The sequence below is a fragment of the Aphidius gifuensis genome, linkage group LG3, assembly GCF_014905175.1.
Source record: "Aphidius gifuensis isolate YNYX2018 linkage group LG3, ASM1490517v1, whole genome shotgun sequence".
Lineage (NCBI taxonomy): Eukaryota > Metazoa > Arthropoda > Insecta > Hymenoptera > Braconidae > Aphidius > Aphidius gifuensis.
The window spans coordinates 10,414,803-10,436,722 of record NC_057790.1 but is presented as its reverse complement, the minus strand read 5'-3'; the positions used below and the strand labels follow the sequence as shown (position 1 = coordinate 10,436,722).

Sequence of the window (21,920 nt, the reverse complement as noted above, 5' to 3'; positions counted from 1 at the left end):
AAATGTCAAATTTTTTACATTTTTCTAAGTGTTAAGAAGAAGACTATACAAATTAATTTAAAGTAATTAAAAAATTTAAATTCTATTGAGAAATATTAAAATATTAAATAATTAAACTTACAAATGATTTGAATACAAAAATATTCTAAGTTTTAATTCAGAAATAATTAAATTTTTAAGTCAAAATTCAGACATTGTAAAATTTTCCAAGTTTTAATTTGAAAATATTAAAATTTTTTAAGTTTTAATTCAGAAAAATAACAATATTTCTAAGTCTTTATTCGGAAAATTAATAATATTCTAAGTTTCAACTCAGAAATAATTTAATTTTCTAAGTCTTTATTTGAAGAATAAAGCTTCGGCGATTAAGTAGAACTTGATTAGAGCTGGAAGAGCTAGTTATGGTGCAGAGACTGCAAACCAAGTGAAGTGAAAAATCTAGATCGATTAAGTTTGGGACTCAATCAGCCCTTAGAAAAGTGGGGATCTTTCGGAGACGTTCGGTTTTCTCCTGGTCCATTTCCTATTTTCCTTAGTCTACTTATTTTCTATTGGTCAGCCCAAAAGCGTGATCTTTGCTGACTAATTAAAAATATTACTAATTGAAATTTTATAACATGAGTGGTATCAAGAGAATCCTTGTAATTTGACGATTCTGTTGATATCACTCATTTTACTAATTTATCTTTTAAATCAACTAATAAAATTAGTGGTATTGCCGCTTGGCATTAGTGCCGGCTCAAGAAAATCATTGAGGGGGCAACGTCTCTGGCTCCCCAGAATGTATTACTTTTCTATTACGTAAGATGGAGCTCAGGGTATCGAAATATACCATGAATATATAATAAGATTAAAATATTTAAAAAATAAAAAATAAAAAATAGAATAATTAGTGTGCCTACCGCAGAACATTACAAAATGTTAAATTTAAACATTATTTAAAATTTTTTTTTTCAAATTAAAAAATGAAAAACGAAATTACATTGTTTTCCAATCATTTCATCGTTAATAAACTATTTATGGTAATTCCATTTTTAAAATGCAACACGGCTCCAGCCGGTGTATTGAAAGTTTTTAATTTTCAAAGATAAAGCGGACCTCAGGCCCCAACAAACGTTACCGGGTCTTCTTATAAATTAATTGTTTAAATAATTGATTGTTCGAATAGTGTTTATCAGAATCAAAGTCACTTTTTACATCTGTAAGTAAATTACTGACTTCAATGTGGACACATTTTGTTGTCATAGCAACTTTATAGGCTATTTTGAAATATAAAATGACAATATTTTATTCTCAACAAGTATTGTCGAGTTCTCTGCACGATTTACTATGCGCCGGCGTATTTTATATTTGTTTGCGAGATATTTTGATATATATTTATTTTTATCTTTTTCTCTACTTCTATTGCTTTCTAAATATAACAGCGTAATTTAAAATAGCCGAATGAGAATGTTCTCATCCGTTGGAAAATCTTTATAGAACATATAACTTTGTTGGCTTTACAGCAACTAAGTTTGTAATTTTCTATTTAAACAGTTAAGCATTGAGTTTGACCCCAGTATAAGAAGTTGTATGTATTGTTTGGCTTCCAAGAAAATATGAAAAATCGAAACAAAAAAAAGTGTGTGAATTGATACATAATACCTGCTGAGTCTTACAGAAAAAAAAATTTAGGAAATATTTTTTTTTTGTGGGCTTACCTTTCATAATAACCATCTTTACTTTGACCATATTTAAATAAGAAGTTTTTGATTTTCGCAATGGAGCAAATTTTAGAAAATTTGAGTGAAAAATTAAAAAATGCCAATGAGCATGAAAAACGTAATAAAGAATATTCTTCAATATCAACAGATGAAGAAAGAGTCAAGTTTACCATGGGATTAATTCATGAACACAATGTGCAGCTCTTGATGAAATTTGAAGAAAAAAGTGCAAGCCAATCTGTATTATATCGTAATGAGGGTAATAAACTTTTTACTAGTCACAACTTGTCATTAAATAAAACAATTGAAATGTATACAAAAAGTATTGCGTTTGCACCGATTAGTTCAAAAGAATTGTCGATAGCATATGCAAATAGATCGGCAGCTCTTTTTACAGCTAGGCTTTATAATGCCTGTCTCTTAGATATTGGTCGAGCATTGACACTTAACTATGAGCAACGACTACGAGTAAAGCTTTATGCTCGACGAGTAAAATGCTTGATAATGCTAAAAAAAAAATCAGATACGGAAGTAGATAAAGCTATTGAAGAAGCACGAATGTGGTTAGACAAAATGGATATGAATAACCCAAAGAGATCAGTTATAGAGGAGACACTGACGAATCCAGAAAAAATAGTAACTATCGAGACAGAATTTGTTAAATGGGAAGAAGAAAAATATTGTCCCAACATTCATGATAAAAATCAAGAAATAATAGGCGCTTCTTCCGCAGTTGAACTAAGATATTCTGACGAATTCGGTAAACACATTCTTGCAACGCGAGACATTAAACCTGGAGAAGTTCTTGCCCTTGAAGAATGCTATACTTCTGTATTGATTCCTGAAAAGTTTTACACAAACTGCTCATATTGTTTGACGCAAACTTGGTCATTGATTCCTTGTGATGCCTGTGTAACTGTACTTTATTGCAATGATGAGTGTAAAAATGCTGCATGGGAAGAGTTTCATGATATAGAATGCAAAGTTATTGGATCACTTGTTGGAGTGGGAATGAACAACTTAGGTTTGATGAGTTTAAGACTTGCTGTAAAAGCTTTGAAAGAAGCAAAAAGTTTCAATAATTTAAAATTGCTCATTGATTTGGCGGATAATGCTAAAGATCCGAGAACTAACGGGTTTACGGATGGTAAGCTTGATGATACTAAGTACATTAGTGTTTACACACTTGCTAGGAATACTGAAAAACGGTCTATACCAGATCTTTTTGGAAGGTCTTTAAACGCAGTGTACATTGTTTATATGCTCGCAACAAGAAGCAAAATGTTTGGAAAAGTATTAAACAATAATCTTGAGAATCTAGTGAACAATCAGTTCGTGACATTTATCGGGGGGTTAATCATGAGACATCAGCAGATTATCCCAAGTAACGTGCATAGTGTACGTATAATATATTACATATAGATATCATATAATGTGATATCACACTAGTTTATTTTCTACAATCCCTACTTTCTCATTAGCTTTCTACTTTTTTTTTTTTTTTAATAAGCAGATAACACTAAGCTTACCTGTAATTTTTGTGAGGTTTTGAGCAAAATAATAAGTCTATTCAATTGAATAATAAATTTTTTGGGTGTTCTGATTTTAACTAATCACTGTATAGTTTCTTTCGGTCAAACGATGACAGCATTTGCGTACACTAAGTGTGAAGGCGTCAACTTCACTCAGCGATGCTCGTTTCCTTGCTAACCATAAAAAATAAAACACGAATTGATGTTTGTTTATCAATATCTTCAGAACGATATGACCTAAAAAATTATAATTCCCATTGAAATTTCCTGTATAATTTCAAAAAAAGAATATCAGTTTTTTTGCGAAATTGGTGAGAATAGTTTAGTTTTATAATGGATCAAGTAAAAAACGGTTTTCAGTTTACGATGAGTTAAAAATTTCAATGTTTAGAAGTAATTATAGAAAATACGGGCGAGGAAAGTGAAACTCGTATTTCGGCTTTTCGTTTGATGATAAATTGATTATATTAAGTGAACGGTGCACATGAGTGAGAAAAAAAGAATAAAGATATGCTCACACAGGATGTCAAGTTTATGATTTTACATTTTTTAATTCTCTTAATTTTTTTATTCTACTCTCTTTTACATTTCGTAACCGTCAATTACATTTTGCGTCAGCCATGGATGTCGACTTTGGTAATGCGTTTAAGATGTACCCGTACTCGAACCATGGCGTCGGTGGTCTGGATCGAACCTGTAAACTTTCTTTCACAAAGCCGAACCGTTACTGGAGTGCAATATGGTTGGTTTTTATTATTGAAAAATATGTTTTATTTATATATTTAACTAGCTCATTCACCCAACTTTGGTAGGGATTTTTCTTTCGATTTCAGAGTTAATATCCGATGTAGTCAGTTGTCCAAAATTTGAAGATTGGCTGACTTCAGATAATATTTCTGATGTGAAATCGATAGTTTTATTTTCTTTCGAGTTTTTTTAATAATGAGCAGAGCCGGGAAGTTCGTCTGTTATTTCAGCTTGCCGTAAATACCATGGCAACATGGTGAAATATAGTTCAAAAAAAAGACGATCTGAACCTCGTACATGGAAAAAATGGCCTCAAAAAATGGCCTTATTTTTTTTGGCCTCTTAAAAATGGCCTTATATTTTTGGCCTTAAAAAATGGCCTTATTTTTTTTTTGGCTTCTTAAGAATGGCTTTAAAAAATGGCCTTATGTTTTTGGCCTCTTTTGGCCATTTTTTGAGGCCATTTTTAAGAGGCCAAAAAAAATAAGGCCATTTTTTAAGGCCATTTTTAAGAGGCCAAAAATATAAGGCCATTTTAAAGGGCCATTTTTAAGAGGCCAAAAAAAAAGGCCATTTTTTTCCTTGTACGAGGTTCAGATCGTCTTTTTTTTAAACTATATTTCACCATGTTTATATTTGGCAAGCTGAAATAACAAACAACTTCCCTTCATAATGAGATATAATTATAAAATAATTTTATAGTGCCATTTTATTATCATTTAGTGCAGATATATAAGGAAATCTTATTGAGATTAGTGATAAATGAGACTATTATTTAGAGCAGCCATAACTACTTTCATTCGAGAAAACCGAATTTATTTAGTATGTACTAACTAACTGAATTTTATTATTGAGACAAAGTTTATAATATTTTTATTATTATCACCAAGGTTTTAAATTTGTAACTTTATTCAGACCACAAATTTTTTCATATATCTACTAATTTATAATGATTATGATTAATAATATTTAAAAGTTCGATGAATAATTGCCGAGTATAATTTAAACTATAATGATAAAAAATTATTTAAAAAAATTATGAAGTAGATTTTTTATGGAGGCTAGGAGCCATAGGCTTAGCTGCAGTATTGTATTTGCGAACGAAAAAAAAAAAAACGTTCATGACATACGGACTAATTGACATAGAGGCATCGTACTAGGCTTAAATGATGCGTCTTCATTTAAGAAAAACAATAATCTGATAAGAAAATCAAAAATCAAAAATTTTTTTTTTCTTACTTGAGAATTCACAATAGGCTCAAATTTTGCGTCTCAATAAACTCTATTGCCCGCATTGTGGAATTTTTCTGTTATCTTTAATAGTTTTTGAGAAAAAAAAAAAAAAACTTTAGAATGGACAAAAAAAAATCAGATATTTAATTTCTTTTCTCCAAAACTATTAAAGATCTTGATGAAGCCAAAATATCCCATAACAGAGCTTTTTGAGAACTTTTCATTGAGCCTGATACAATGTTTCTATCTTTATTATCCTGAAAGTGATAGCGATATTAATCAATTTTTTAACAATTTTGAAAAACTGGGCAATAAATAACTCAACGTAGAATTCGAATAGAGACTTTTTTTCAAGCTCATATTTTGCGTCGCAAAAAACCTTATCGCCCACATCATAAGTTCTTTCCGCTATCTTCAATAGTTGTTGAGAAAAAAAAAACAATAAAATTCGAAAACGTTTGAAAGTAAAAACTACCTAAGCCTTTACTGCGAGTCTAATTTTAAAAGTTAAAATCTGAGAAAATTTTTGTCCACTTAACCTACAAATCAATATCAAAAAAAAAAAAATAAATTTATTGCATAAAAAAATAATTTAAAAGGCTGATAATTAAAAATTTACATTTATTTTATTTTAATTTTTATTTTAATTCAAATATTATTTTATTTTAGTTATTATTATTTGGTTGACTTCCTCGAATTCCAGCTACAAATATTAGCGCAAAGCAGAGACGGCGTCCCCTATTCAAATTTCCCCTCAAACTTTAATTTCGCGTTTGTCGAAAACTTCAACCGCGATTTCCCCCTTAACCCTTACAGATACGCGAAAAACCCCCGACATCGAAAAAATAGATAATTTAATTCCCTACATTTTTTACGAAAACTATTTGTCTCTACGACCTATAGCTTGCCCAATATACCTAAAATTAACCCTTTTTATTTTTTTCCCCCCCAAAAAAATTTTTCTGCGATTTTTCACCCTGCCCATTCGATTCCCCACCTTCAAATACCCCTTTGTGAATTTTTCCGAACAAATCGACAATTTTTAGAAGATTTGACTGAAGGTGACTGGACTACATGTTGCGTATATATTCGAGGTCCTGTAGCAGGCTTGATTCGTTAAACCTCGACGTGTGCTAGTCTTCCCCTCCATCCGTCGAGAAGACGAACTATCCGAAGGCTACGGGCTGGATCGTATACCTATTCGTGTTGCGGGCTAGGAAAGCGTGCTGCGCATGTCCGGAACGATAGGTGAGAGAGCACGCGAGTGGGGAGTCAGAGGACTCATAGTAGCTTAGAACCATGGTATAAATACTACAGGTATGGCAGTGCGCAGCCTGGTTTGGCCGCTGTGAATCGACCAACGCGCGCGATACAAATTTGTTAAGAAAAATTTAAAGTTTTTTTCAAATTTTCCAAAAGTTATCATTTTTATTCAACTAGATTTGGTATATTTTATAATGATTCACATACATCAAAAATAAAAATTATTTATATTAAATGAATAAATCCACGTATAATGAATACAACACAACCTCTATTGTTTGTGGCATAAAAGAAACAACAATACTAAAAATATTATATTTGTTAAACTGTCTTGGTTTTTTCATTTTTCTGATTTTTTATAAACATGCTCCACATATATTCATTAGTATTTACAACAATATAAAAAATAGATGTTAAAACAGTATGTTAGAGAGAGAGAGGCTCTTATAATAGAGATTGCGTGTTAGAAAGAAAAGCAAAACAGCTCGATGGTGCGTTGTTGATTGGTTGAAAAAATAAGGCTGCGCAGAACGCGACGAAAAAAGCATGGACTACTGCCATACCTGTAGTACTTCTACCATAGCTTAGAACTCAGCGCTGTCGTGAAACGACACAACTTGTCTGGCTCTTGATCAATCACTACCTTCTCTTGATTAGCTCTCTATGGTTCACTACTGGTTCTCTCGACATCGTTTGAATATCTCGTAAAGGTTCTTTAGGTATCAGAACTTAAGGGATTACCTCGGCCAAATTTTGCGGTATAAGAGAGGGGATAAAGCCTATGTTTAATACATTGGTCTGAGAGCCATTTTTTTTTTTCGATAAAACAATAGTTTTTTGAAATAATTTTTGTATAATAACCTAATATTATTAATCCCTGAAATATAATTGATCAACTTTTTATTCTTTTAAACATTTATTCAATAGTTAAAAAAAATGTGTAAATCGTGAAACACCGCAAAAAAAAAAAACAGTTGGTTGTACTGAGAGTGCGGTTGTGTTAGTGTATGATATAGCTGCTGTGGCAGTATGTGTGTATCAATGTGGGATTTATTACTGGCGTTTTTAAACCTACGCGACACAACATGGCGGATCACTATTCGGTGTTGCCAAGCGTACATTAGAATATGGTAGACGTCATATATACTGCTCGATTAGATGAATTTTTTCATACTTTAATTATTAATTATAAAAAAACTAAGCTCCAAACCTCTTCAATTTTTTTTCCATACGTTTTGTTTTGTTTCACTTCATAGCCCAATAGGTTTTTTTTCACGATGTCATTATTTCGATTAAAGATATCGGTATTTTAATGGACTTTTTGACAAAATCGTATTCTCCATAAGAGCCCATGTTAAAAGTTGTCAACTTTGAAAATTAATAAAAATAACGAGCTTCAAACAATTACCAAAAATTACATAAAATGTATCAGTATTTCAAGAATCTACTGTAAAAATTTCAAAGCATTCTCATTATTAGTGACTGGCCGAGGTAATCCCTTAAGTCCTGGTAAAACTCTGTCCGAATTTCCAAATGACAGACTCATACTAATGATCAGGCTATATGGCTTTCTTAATATAATAATAGTTATTATTATATTACCACTACGCAATATGTATGTGATGACTATATCACCACCACATAGATGTGTATGTGTGAGTTCACGATGTCCAATTAAAGTCCGGCAATCCGGATCCGATACGGATCAGGAAAGAGTAAGGAAAGCCGGATCCGGTTAGCCTCAACCAAACCTGACTGAACCCGGAAATAACTTTGAAACAAAATAAAGTCCGATTAAAGCCCGGCAACCTGGATCCGATTCGGATCAAAAAAGAAGGACAGCCGGATCCAGTTAGCCTTAGCCATAACGGATCCGAAAAGGGTCAGGAAACCCGGATCCGGATTACTTTAGCCACACTGGATCCGATTTGGATCAGGATCCGGCCAAGCTGGATTCATTTTCCACTCGGGATGATACTTGTGACGTCAATATTTTCCTATAGTATAGTCACAATGTGATATAGACTATGTATCACACTATACTTGGTTCACGATAGCTCCCTCAAGTTTGATTACGTGTTTCATAATCCTATCAGGTGGACCGTGCCCCTCTACCATTTCTAAGACTGAGTTCGGTTCACGTTTTCTTCTCGTTACTCCTACGGCTGTTGGCTTCCCAGATAACCAACATGGCTCCCCTCGGTGATTCAAAGGAGAATAGTGAGAAATCCTCGTTGATAACCTTGGCCGATAGTTCTTGCCGTACAGGTCAGAAAATCAGTTACAATATTTATCCTATTATATATATTACATATGTATGATTTCAAAATATCATCAATATATATGTGGCGTTCTGAGCCAGATCACGGGGTTTGCCGCATGACCGTTTGCGATTTCGGTCATTTTTTGATATGTTGTTGATTTTGGCCTTAGAAAAAATCCATATTGTTTTTTTTTTCAATTTTGGAGGCGCCACCATTGAATTTCAAGATATCTCAAAAAGCCCATTTTTTTGCTGAATTTTCAATCATAGATTCGATAACGCAAAACAAGTATTTTAAACTTTACAATAGATTTGGCACTCAATGGGAAATATTTTTTTTCGATTTTTGAAATTTGTATTTTTGAAACAACATTATTTTGGTTGTGAAAATAAAAGAAAACAAAATTTACTCTTATGAAATTTTCAATTCCTTCTTAGTTTTTCAGAAAAACCGTATTACAGATCGAGATTAAAAAAAAGAAAACCGAAAATACTCATTTAAAGTCACCTTTAACTCAAATAATCAATTTTATCACAAAAAACATATATATTTCTCATTTTTAAAAATGACTTTAATGATGAATAGATGAACGTCAGTGTTAACTTGTTAAAACTTGGAAAAAGTAGAGAAGTCCTGTGGCCTAGAGGTTGAGGCGTTTGCCTGCAAAGCAAATAATTCGGGTTCAGATCCCGGTGAGAGAACTGCTCATTTTTTTTACAAGCTCCTGTTTTTTTAAAAATAGAATTTTCAGTTACCCCCCTAAAAACAGTTTCACTTTGAAAATTTTTGTTGATACCAAACAGAAAATACACCATATTTTCGTGACGTGTAATTACCGAGAGTTTGCTGATAGATATTATCATCAGGACGGTTGATAAACGCTTCCCGACTAGAAATTTTTCTAGGGGCCTTATTGGGACCAAATTGGGTTGCTCCCTAATTGAGATTGGGTACCAACAGCTCTACCCAATGGTGACCCAACTCGTTGGTGTAACGCATGGCCTTCATTGGGTACCGAATTAGGGTAAGGATTGGTACCCAACTATTTTCCCAAATATTACCCAACTATCAATTAGTTTTATTGAATGTTCCTGAAAAAATACACACATTTTTTATGATAATGATTGTATGAATAAATTTTATTTTACATAAATATTTTCTTTGTATTACACAGTAAAAAAAAAAAATATTAAAAATTTGACATTTAAAAAAATGTAAATTGTCTTGAAGAAAATATGCATATAAATATGATCATGTTTCAAATTATTTATTTCAATCTTTTCTTAATTATAAAATCACAAACAATCACACAAAATATTAATAATAATATCAATATTCACAAAATAAATTTATTTGTAGCAAAATTGATATATATTATAAAAAAAAATTGACACAAACGAGCAAAATCATAGGTTAGGTATGACATATTGATAATAAAAAGTAAATAATTATTCATTCCGAATGGATATGATCTCGATAAAACAAAAAAAAAGATGAACTGAAGAATAACTTATGTTTTGTAACTTCTTTAATTATATTATTTATTCTTATAATATGTATTAAACTTATTTCTGTAACACAAAGTTTTATTTGACGTCGTTCACTGGTAGAAGCGAGGGAAAAATGGAAAATGATTAACGCAACTCGCAAGACCTAGCGGTCATCTCTTAACTAATTTTTACATTTGAAAAATGTCAAATACAAAATTTAACATTTTTTTAAGTGTTAATTTTATGTGTAAAATAAATTGACATTTTTGAATGTCAAATTTACATTTTTTCTAATTGTAACATTTTTTCAGATCCATTCCATTTTTTACTGTGTACTCTCTGTTACTTCGCGATTTATTTCTTGATATATTTTCTTTTTCCTAGTTTCTTACATAATATAAAAAATGCTCCCCAACGTTACCCTACTAAATCCCTAAAAAGATATTTTTGCATTTCTCGAAAAATGCTCCCCAACGTTACCCTACCAAATCCCTAAAGAGATACTTTTGCATTTTTTGAAAAATGCAACCCAACAACCCAATTGGGACCCAATGCAGTTACCCATTTTCGTTTAACAAAACCGGACTGGGTCCCAATGCCATGTTGGGAGGATTTCTAGTCGGGTTCTGCATATAAGATTCACGGGAATTCTTGTATAGTAGACACACCATTTTATTTACAGAGCAAAAAGCGGGAGAAGATGAAGTTTAAAAAATTATTAATTGATTACGTTATAAGTTGCAATAGAGTTTAAATTCAAATCTAATACTGTGAATTTTTGCAGATCGCTGAAGAGAACAAGATACCTACAGATCCAAATGAAAGAGCTGCTGCACTCATGCCATTTTACAGGTACTAACAATAACATTATCGAGATACTAGTAGGAAAACAGTTTCAGTTTTATATCAATCCTTAATCAATTAATTGATTTTATTAATTACTCAGGTAATTGCTTATCTCAAAAATATTTAGGTCGACATAAAATAATCGTTATTCTTGGTATTATCTGTATTTCTAATATGAAGTGATATGTTTAACTTTCATATGATTTTTTACTTAACTGTTATATATTTTACTTAGCCTTAATAAAAGCTAAACAATCAATATCTAGCTTAATTTACAGCTTACCTGATTCCATCGAAACAACACCTTTGTTCTTCTTTTTGTTAAGTATATACGTCACAGTTTCTCCAACTATTACATCGTCTTCAAAAATACTTTCTCCTTCAACCACCTCATGATGTAAATCACATTTAATCAGCTAATACATTTTTCGTATGAGTACGGACCACTAAATATGTATTTGATAAGATTATTATTATCAAATACTGTTTCAGTAAAAATTTTACAGTAAAACACTTTAACACTATAGCAAGCAAAGCCGGATAGCTATTCTCGACATAATTATCCCCTCAGTTATCCCCGGCGACAGGGATAGCTATTTTGTGGAAATTCACTTTAATTTATGGCTTTATTTGTATCTTTTTCAATGGTTTACATCAAACGACTATATCGCTTTCGAGCGTTTTCATATTATCCCAGGTACAGGGATAATTATGTCGAGAATAGCTATCCCGGTTGCTGTCAGTTGCTGCCTGTTAGATTTACACTGTTCACTATAATGGCGTCAATGACATCATAGCATATACAATCAACGCCACTCGTCTTGCTTTTCGCAACAAATACCCTGCATTAGCGCATGCTTATACACGACTATACACTCTCAGTATATGTATCAAATCATGTTTACATTTCTATATTTATAAAAGCGCACTATCTTTTTGCGGGAAAAAATAGTTTTGATTAATTATTCGATTTCCGTATCATAATTTAAATACCCTATAAATAATGGAAAACAGAAAATATAGAAAATGAAAACACCTCAGACATTCCGGTGAGTTTGCATTGGTTATAATTATATATATATATATAGATATATTTATTCAGGCAACAAATAGATTGCAAAATAGTTTTGAGAACATTTTTCCGACAATACAATCCCGATATTGTGTTGTCATACCTGTTTATTCAAATTGATTATATCAATGTTTATTTTTTTATTAATGTCCATATGTTTTTATCGAATATTTTCTTTTAGGTACCGTTAACAATGTGCAAACGTCTGAAAAAAGCAAAAAAGTTTTACGAAAATCTTTTACATGAGGGTGATGATAGCAGAGAGCCGTCAGATGATTTTATTAATTCAATCAATTTAATTGAAGACTTTATAAATAGTTTAAATGACAGTGATTTAGAAAATGGTAGTGAAAATTCAATTTAATATGAAGAGTATAATCTACATGAAAATCCGAATGTAACCAATGCTGACAATGCAAAGGTAAATTCGGATACTGAAAGTCAAGATAGTCAAATGAGCACAAATGACAATCAAGAAAATGATGAACAAGTAGAAAACTTGCTGCCGAATATTTGTGGAGCACGTAATCTTGTTATGCTATATAAAGATTCTGACACAACTCTGAATTAAGCTGAGCTAGATATAATGGATTTGTATTTAGAAAATAATTTAACTAAATCTGCATTGATTAAGGCGTTTAAAGTAATTCACAGAATGTTGCCTCATGGTAATCATCTTCCCACTTCAGTTTATCAGCTATTTCAATACGTCAAAAAGGCCGGACCAGATTGTCCAACTGTTCTTCATTATGCCTGTAAAAATCTGAAGTATATATCCAGGTCGATCAGTCTACATTTTATGAAATCGATATTGAAATTAAATGGCTCAAAAGGTAAAGGCGTTTGAAAATAATAATGTTATAAGTAATATTACTGACGGCTCTGAATATATCAGAGTTAGAACAGAAAACAATATGGGATTTTACGACCTTACCCTCATACTCAATACAGATGGCTTAAAACTAGCTCAAAGCTCAAAATCTGAGTGTTGGCCTTTCATGTTCATGATAGCTGAGGTGCAAGAACATCTTAGAGAATCGTTCCTCGTGGTCGCTGGCATTTGGATTGATGACCGAGATAAACCACTTATGAATTCGTTTTTACAACCATTCCGTTTGCAATTAATAAAATATTTTGACAATGGTATCACTTGGGTAAATCCAACGACAAAAGAAAAGTGTAAGTCTAAAGTTATCGCTCCATTATTTTCAGTAGATGCTCCAGCCCGAGCTATGGTTCAAAATGTTCACCAGTATAATGGTTGCTATGGCTGTATTATATGTGAAATAAAAAACAAAACGATGTAGACGTCAAGAAGGAATTCGGTCGAAGCGAGTTTATTACTTTACTGAAATGTTACCTATCTTACGTACAGCTGAACGAATGGAAAAACAAGGACAAAAGCTGTCAAGTATGGATTTAAAGACGTCAAAGGTGTTAAAGGCTTGTCGATCGTTTCTTGCCTCCCAGGGTTAGATTGAGGCACTTGTATGACTTCTGAACTTTTGCATACTGGTCTTTTTGGTGTGGTAAAACGATGGTGTTATATTCTAATTGAAGCAAAAGGCCCATAGAATCTTTCTAAGCATCTTACTGAGATTACTAAACATCTTCCCGACTTTTGAATATTAAACCACCTCAATGTTTCTCCAAGATGCCTAACAATCTCTCAAATTTTTCTGCATTCAAAGGTCATGAACTGCTTAACTAGGCTCTTCATTACTCGATCCCACTATTACATAACACGTTAAAAGACAGGTAATTTCAGCACTGGCTTCTTTTAATACGAGTGTTGTTTCTTCTGATGCAAAAAAAAATTTGTGAAAAAGAACTTGAGAGATTTGTTGTCAAAATTATTTGTCAGAGATGTTGATTCTCTCTATGCTCATTAATTATTACATTTTTCACTGTGTGTAGCTAGATGGGGTCCACTATGGGCAACTGCTAATTTTGCTTATGAAAACTACATGGGAAAAATCTCTATATCACTTCATGGAGCCAAAAACCACGGACCAGAACTGATAAATAAGTTAAAAATATCAATGAGTGTTCAAATGTTAAGAGGTCATGTTATTGATGAGTCAGAGACTGAAAATTTTGTACTTGACAATACTTTCGTCATGGAGAAAACAAGTTACATTGAATTAAGAGATGTTGAAAGAGAAGTGCTGGCTCAGGAAGGATTGAATGAGTTGACCACTACATTTTTTAAACGAGCAAAGTTTATACGGAAGTTTATAGTTGCGGAAAAGTTTATACTTCCGAGGTTTACGAAGTGACAAAAACTAACAGCTACTCAATTTCAGTTAATGATGAAAATACGTTAAAAGTTGGAGTAATAAGATTCTTCTTTAAAATCAATAATGATCTTTGTTGAGCAAAAATAAAACAACTGAGCCCCCCTCAAAATGCCTTACCCGGGATTATAATAATAAGTACTATTTTTTTATAGTCCTTAAGGATACAAGAATACGTTTTCGTTGTTTTTTGAAAATTTCGATTATTTTGATTGTTATTAATAAATGAATTTTTTGCTAGTGTTAATTTAAAAAAATGATATCTATTGATCTGCTAGAAGGAAATAAATAATTTTTATACAGAATATTGAAAATAAACCGATCTTTTTAAAAAAAATAAAATAATAAATTTAAATAAAAAATTAGCAATAGTTATCAATAATTTTTATAAACAAATGGAAATTCTACTACTTTCTCCCTCTTTTTTTACATTTTTTCATTTTACCTTTTTTATTCTCCATTTCATTACGCAACTTTTCACGTTAAAAAAACTCATTAACATTAATATTTAAAAAAGTTATCAATATTTTTCCAGTGCGTCGCGCGACAATTGAGGGTCTGAATGCAATAACACGTTGAGCGCTCGAAGACATGAAAACGCGACGTTGTTTCGGTGGAAAATTAAAATTGAAAAATTGAAAAAAAAAAAATACAGTGATATATAAAACTAAAAAATATACATTTTCATTTTAATAAATTTTTTTGTATCATAATTAGTTAATGCAATAAAAAATAAAAACAAAATTTTTTTTTTGGAAAAAAATCTTTTTTTTTAAACATATAACTCGTGATAACTTATTTAAAAATTAATAGATTGACTTGAAAATTTGACTGTAGCTTTATTATAGGCTAGCGATGGCAATAGTGATATTAAAAAACTTATTTATTTATATTGTTTAACTTTTTTTATTTATTGTATTGTGCTGATGGAAAATTCAATTTGTCTAACTTCGAATGAAAAAAAAGTCGAAGAAATGTTAAAATCGAGTAACTTGTCAGTGGCAATATTGTTGAACAGTATATCAAGAAGTTTTATGCAAATTTTTAGGTATTGTTATTAATTATTTATTGAGTTATTAATTTAACAACAAATTGAGAGCCACCGCTAAGGCTTCGCGCGCAGTAATTTTCTTACTAATTGTCGCGCGACGCACTAGAAAAATATTGATAACTTTTTTAAATATTAATGTTAATGAGTTTTTTTAACGTGAAAAGTTGCGTAATGAAATGGAGAATAAAAAAGGTAAAATGAAAAAATGTAAAAAAAGAGGGAGAAAGTAGTAGAATTTCCATTTGTTTATAAAAATTATTGATAACTATTGCTAATTTTTTATTTAAATTTATTATTTTATTTTTTTTAAAAAGATCGGTTTATTTTCAATATTCTGTATAAAAATTATTTATTTCCTTCTAGCAGATCAATAGATATCATTTTTTTAAATTAACACTAGCAAAAAATTCATTTATTAATAACAATTAAAATAATCGAAATTTTCAAAAAACAACGAAAACGTATTCTTGTATCCTTAAGGACTATAAAAAAATAGTACTTATTATTATCCCGGTAAGGCATTACTCAGTTGTTTTATTTTTGCTCTGTTTCATGATGAGATGTTTTGAAATCGATGGAGACAATTTTATTTATCACAACAGAAATTCAAGTATCTCATATTATTTCTATTGGAGAAAGTGACGTTTTTATCATCATCAATCAAAGAACAGCACAATCAATATGTCAAACTGTTAGAGTGGAAAATTTTGTTTGTTCAGGACCTAATTTTTTGCGGAAAGTATTGTAAGAAATATATTCATTGGAATACAGATGCTGCAATAATTTCTAATATGTGTGTTATTTTAGTTTATTAAACTATTGTATCTCAACTTCTGTCACTACAAGAATATATCTTTTAGTATGATCAAATTTGATCAAATGTTATAATAAATGTATTTAGAAATATGCTTTACTATGCTTTACACTGACTTACAGTTACGATCGGTTAGAACCCAATAATTGCTCTTTGAATTATTCATTTAATTGACTTAGCCAAAACCTCTGCACAAACACTTAAGATTTCTAGGTCTCATTTTCATTTTTCATCAGTATAAAGTATAAAATCAATCTTATTTTTATTACATATAAAATTTAAGAATATTAGAGTCATTTTCTTCAAGTGAACTCATTACATTTTTAACATCAATCATACATACAACAATTCAACTTAAATCACGACATCAATCTACCTGATCTATCTACATAAATAAATGGATGGAAAATTGTAAGGTAAACAATTTGAATGAATTGGAATGAATAAATTTAATTGAAAATTTTGAAAATCATAAAAATAAATCAAAATAAATCAGAGTTCTTTCACATAACTTCTCGAATGTGCAATTAAACATGAATATCTGTTAAATTACATATTACATCAAAACAAATTTTGTTACAGTTTGTTTAATCACACTTGTGATCCACCAGTAACAAGAGTTTCCTTCGGTCGAAAGATGGCTCTTTATGCTGTCTATCCAATAAAAAAAGGCGAGCAGATTTTTGACAACTATGGCATGCACTATGCTCTTCATCCGAAGAATTATCGTTTGTCTAGACTTTATCAACAATTCAGATTTGTTTGTAATTGTCGCTCTTGCATTGAAGATTGGCCGACATTTCCAAATGTTCCTAGTTTTTGGGTATGTCTTGATATTTTTTGATAGTAATGTTATGGTCTTGAATATTATCTGATAACAATAATAAGAATTCCTATTGCAGGTGCAAAGATTAGCGAATGTTAATAATGAAAAGTTGAATTATGCCATGGTCAAGTTTTCAAAAAGTACTACGAGCTGGCGGTCAGAGCTGAAGTTGAAGATAATTCCGAAATAGTTGAAGACTTATTGAATATCGTAAATGTTTTCTTTGAACGGGTCAGTTTGCCTTGCCGTGAACTTAATGAGATCATTGAGACATTAAAAGAGTATACAGTCTTTTTAGCTAATCGTTTTCAATCTCTTGATTAAGGTTATGGTGTGACCAGTACGAATTTCAGAAGAAATCGAAAAAAAAGCTTCATTTTCTATACATTGAGTGACAGAGTTGCTAACACAAAGTAGAGCTGATATAAAAGTAAATCACATCATTCAAATTCCCACACGGACAAAAATATACTGTCATTATGACAGTTTTTCTGGAAATTTGAACACAAACGATGCGATGTAATGTAATGTAAACGATGCAAATAACTCAGAGCAAGCAAGACACCTCTCAAAAATGTAATGATTCGTGAAAAATTTTATCAGAGTTTTATGTTGAAAGAACAGAGAAAATAGACATTATAACTATAATCAGTATACTTTTAGATTAAATTAAATTAATCTTAATTTTTATTTTCATTTCACGTTACATTTATTGTTATAGTAAATTTCTCGCCAAGGCTCGTTCCTACCCTTCCAAATTCATTGTGAGCGAGCTCTCTGATTGGGCACATGAGTAGAGTATAAGGAGAGATAGCGGGTGGCGTAAGGTTAAATGGTATACGATGCATGAGAAAACCGGTTTTGGGAGTCGTTTTTTTACCTACCCCCTTTCCCTCTGTGCCGCTTGCTCGCGTTCCCCCCTCGAGCACCTACAAACTCCGCGGGGCCCATACGCGACTACCCTGATAAAGTACCCTCAAAAAACTACCCCTATTATTTCATTTATTATTATTATTATTATTTATTATTATTATTATTATTATTTATTATTATTATTATTATTATTTTTTTTTTATTACATATATATTTTTTTATTATTTATTTATTGTTATTATTATTTATATATGTACGTATGTATATATATGAATAATAATATTATTTTTTTTTTTTTTAAATATTATTTTGTGATGTGTGCGCGCGCATAGGTGCAAGCAGACTACAAGCAAAAGTGTCAGCAGAAGTGTGAATGGAAAATGTGTGTGAGCCAAACAAGTGTTAGTGTAGGGCGGGTCTTGTTTTGGTAGTGTAAAATGTTTATAGCGCTGCAGCGGCAGCAAAAGTCCCAGCAAAAGTTTGAATGGAGAATGCGTGTGAATCAAATAAGTGTTAGTGTAGGGCGGCCATGTTTTGTACTGCCTTAGCACTACACTTATGTCTATAGCGCTCACTCTCTTGAATTAGAAATGCGTACTTGGTTATTTAACAATAACAATTGTTATAATTAAAAAAAAAATTATTTCAAGTGTTTTTATAATAGATAATAATATTCTCTTGCCCGTTTACTGGACGGCTGATACTTTTTTTCAAATAATTAAATAGTTATAATGATATTTTTAACGTAGCGCTCTCGAATCTGAAATATGTACTCGGTTATTTAACAATAACAATTGTTATAATTAAAAAAGCAATTATCTCGAGTGTTTTTATTATAAATAATAATATTCTCTTGCCCGTTTACTGGACGGCTGATACTTTTTTTCAAATAAATAAAAAGTTATATTAATATTTAGAGCGTAGGGTCTAGCGTTCGAGTCAGCCCAGGTGTAATTTTTTTTTTTATTTTATTTTTAATTTTTTTTTTATATTATTACATTTATTATTTTATTATTCAATTTTTAAATAAAATTTCAAGTATGACTCATTTGTATGCAGCTGGGAAATATAGGAAAATAATTAAGACATAGGTTATTGACATTTATTTTTATTTGAACATGTGTTTTCTTTTAATATTCATTTCCGTTCGACATACTTTTCTTACAATATTTAACCAGTTTCGTCAACACTACAATTTTTATTTGAAGACATTTTATTTAAAAAATATTTTTTTATTCGTCTAGCATGTACAAGTGCACACTCATGATATGGTAAATTATTATGAATTATACATTTAGATTTAGATGTTTCTGTTGCTACAAATATAGTCCATTCATTCATATTTTCAGCGTTTATAATATCTCGACCAAGAAGATTCTGTAAATACATTACAGACTCGTCTCCACATGTAATAATTAATTTACTTTGTTTTGCGATTGAACGTAAAATATCAAGTACTCTTCCTATGTCGCTCTCTCCATCAAACCAATGTAGTCCATGTATTTCTTTTAGTCGTCGTTGATTTTCAACTTTGACAGTCATAGGTAGTTCTGAATATTCACAGGGTGGAGTGAGAATCCAATGATTTACAACGTTGCCAATTACACTGGCAACAGCAATTTCTTTTGGTATATAAGTATAGTCTTTATTAATGTATCCATTCGTCGTAATAATCCAATCGTACATGATGTAGTATTACTAATTACCAACGGTTTGTAAAAGCTCTTTCGATGTCAATGTATAAACGATCAAAATTATATAATATTACTTCAAATAAAAATAATTTATATGACAAAAGTTTACTTGTTTTTAATGTACTTTCAATATCGTCAGAAATTTTGTAGAAATTTTTTAATAACATTTGTTTTAAAAAATCAGATGTTGGAAAATCAAGATTATCTTTTCCTATAGTCTTATGCATATACAATATTGTTGCATGATTGTAAATGTCGACAGGAATATTTTCCAGACTCTCTATGCAGCAATCAACCCACGGTAATTTATTCACAATTTCATTCATCGACACTTCATGTAGTGCTATTTTTCCAGAGCCCTGATCAAATACAACAGACCTCGTTTTGTATGAATAACTAAAAATATTTTAATGTCTTCACACTCAATTGGAGAATATTTTTTTTTCAAGTCGTCTGTTTTTTCACTAGCTGAGTACCAAGATAATATAAATTCTAGTTTATCCAAAAAATTTTTCCACTTATATACTGCAAACGAAATTCCTTTTCTTGAAGTATTGTCACAGATTTGAATATTAATTCGATAATCTTCTCCAAATCCAACACGTAGGTTTTTCGTTTTAGACTTATTAAGCGCAACTGAATGTGACAGAAGAAGATTACTAGTTGACTCCATGGTTAACTTTTAATTTTAGCTATCATTACATCGACTTTTATACAATTAGATATTGAATAGTGGGGAAATTAATAAGTAGAGGGATAAGATATTGAGGTGGGGACGGGCTTCACATCTATATGACACTTTTCTTTTTTAAAGAAAGATAAAATTTTTTTTATAATAATTACAATTGGTGGAAATGAAATTATGGAGGTTAATATTGTAGCCATAATAATTTCACCAAGAATAATTTTAAATATAATATTTTTTGAAAGATTTTTTTCATTTATTTTTTCTTTTTGATCTAATATCTCTTTTCTTATTTCTTTAAGAGATATATCATAAATCAATACGGCTGGGTTTGCTGATGAATAGTTTGTTTCTCCTATAGTAAAATCAACAATTTCAGGCAATAGTTTTGTAACATTTAATGTCACTGTAGTTTTAAATTCATATATGGTATCAATATTTACTACCTGTTGACCGAAAATTGTTCCGTAATTTATGCGTGCGTGGCAACCTGCTTGGATCCGTAGTATACCAACACCACGAATAACAATAGTTTTTTTTTTCTTGTCTCCGCACAGTATATGTATTTCTTGTTCTCCTGGTAAACTATATAACCATCCTCTTTCATTACTTAATTTTTTCCAGTACGGCGTAAAATGACGAGAAATTTTAATGTCACAATTAAGTAAAGGCGATTCATTAATTTTTGTAATTAGAGAAATTTCACAACCAGCTTGATGTGAGCTCTCATACATCGGATATGATAATGATTCACATATATGTATATTTACACTTGCTTGACAAAAAGGTAAATCAATTTTATTTTTTACAAGTGTATATTGCGATTGATCTGATGACAAAATCAAATAATTAGCTCTTGGTTTTATCCACGCTGATCCTATTGTATTATTCCCTAATTGCTGAGCAATAGGATACGATCTTAATTTATGTATATGATAAATTTTTTCTTCAGTCAATGGAATTCTCATTAAAACAAATAATCTACCATTGTCATAACCTATATCGATTTGTGATATTTTACTCAGATGACCAGCTATGGCATCTCTTATATTCATAGGTAAATTAAATTCACCACTATGTTTTGCAAAAAACTCAAGTGAGCCTTCTAATTTTTCTGCTGATAATATTTCTGTATATTTAGCTTTGATAAAAATCAATTACAATTTTTAAAAAATGATTATATCCATCTACAACATTGCCAAAGTCATCTAAATAGAGAATTGTTTGATAATACAGTTCCCAATATACTTGTTTTTCTTTTTCAATATGATAACCAAACCATTTATTAAAATTTTCTAATCTTATGTAAAACCACCCAAGTGTTGAATTACCTATAGTTGAATATTCTATTAAAATTTTTTTAAATCGTTCTACTTCAGCTGGTAATATATGCAAGATTCTCAAGATCTGATACAAAATTTTTTTTCCTTCAACAACATGTTATCAATTTTATTATTGTATAATCTAGATTCCTCATCACCAAAGATGTAAAAAGACTTGCCTATAAAAGTATTTTTATCATTAAATACA

The 21,920-nt window shown here is 30.6% G+C and overlaps 1 protein-coding gene across 1 annotated transcript; it reads left to right on the top strand.

The window, feature by feature from the left end:
• Positions 1–1,558: 1,558 nt before the first annotated feature.
• On the top strand, positions 1,559–17,328 carry LOC122850869 (SET and MYND domain-containing protein 4-like). Its single transcript, XM_044149925.1, has 4 exons — positions 1,559–3,101; positions 11,017–11,084; positions 16,895–17,135; positions 17,215–17,328. Exons 1-4 carry the CDS (start codon positions 1,761–1,763, stop codon positions 17,326–17,328), a joined length of 1,764 nt encoding a protein of 587 aa, XP_044005860.1. The 5' UTR covers positions 1,559–1,760.
• The last annotated feature ends 4,592 nt before the right edge of the window (positions 17,329–21,920 follow it).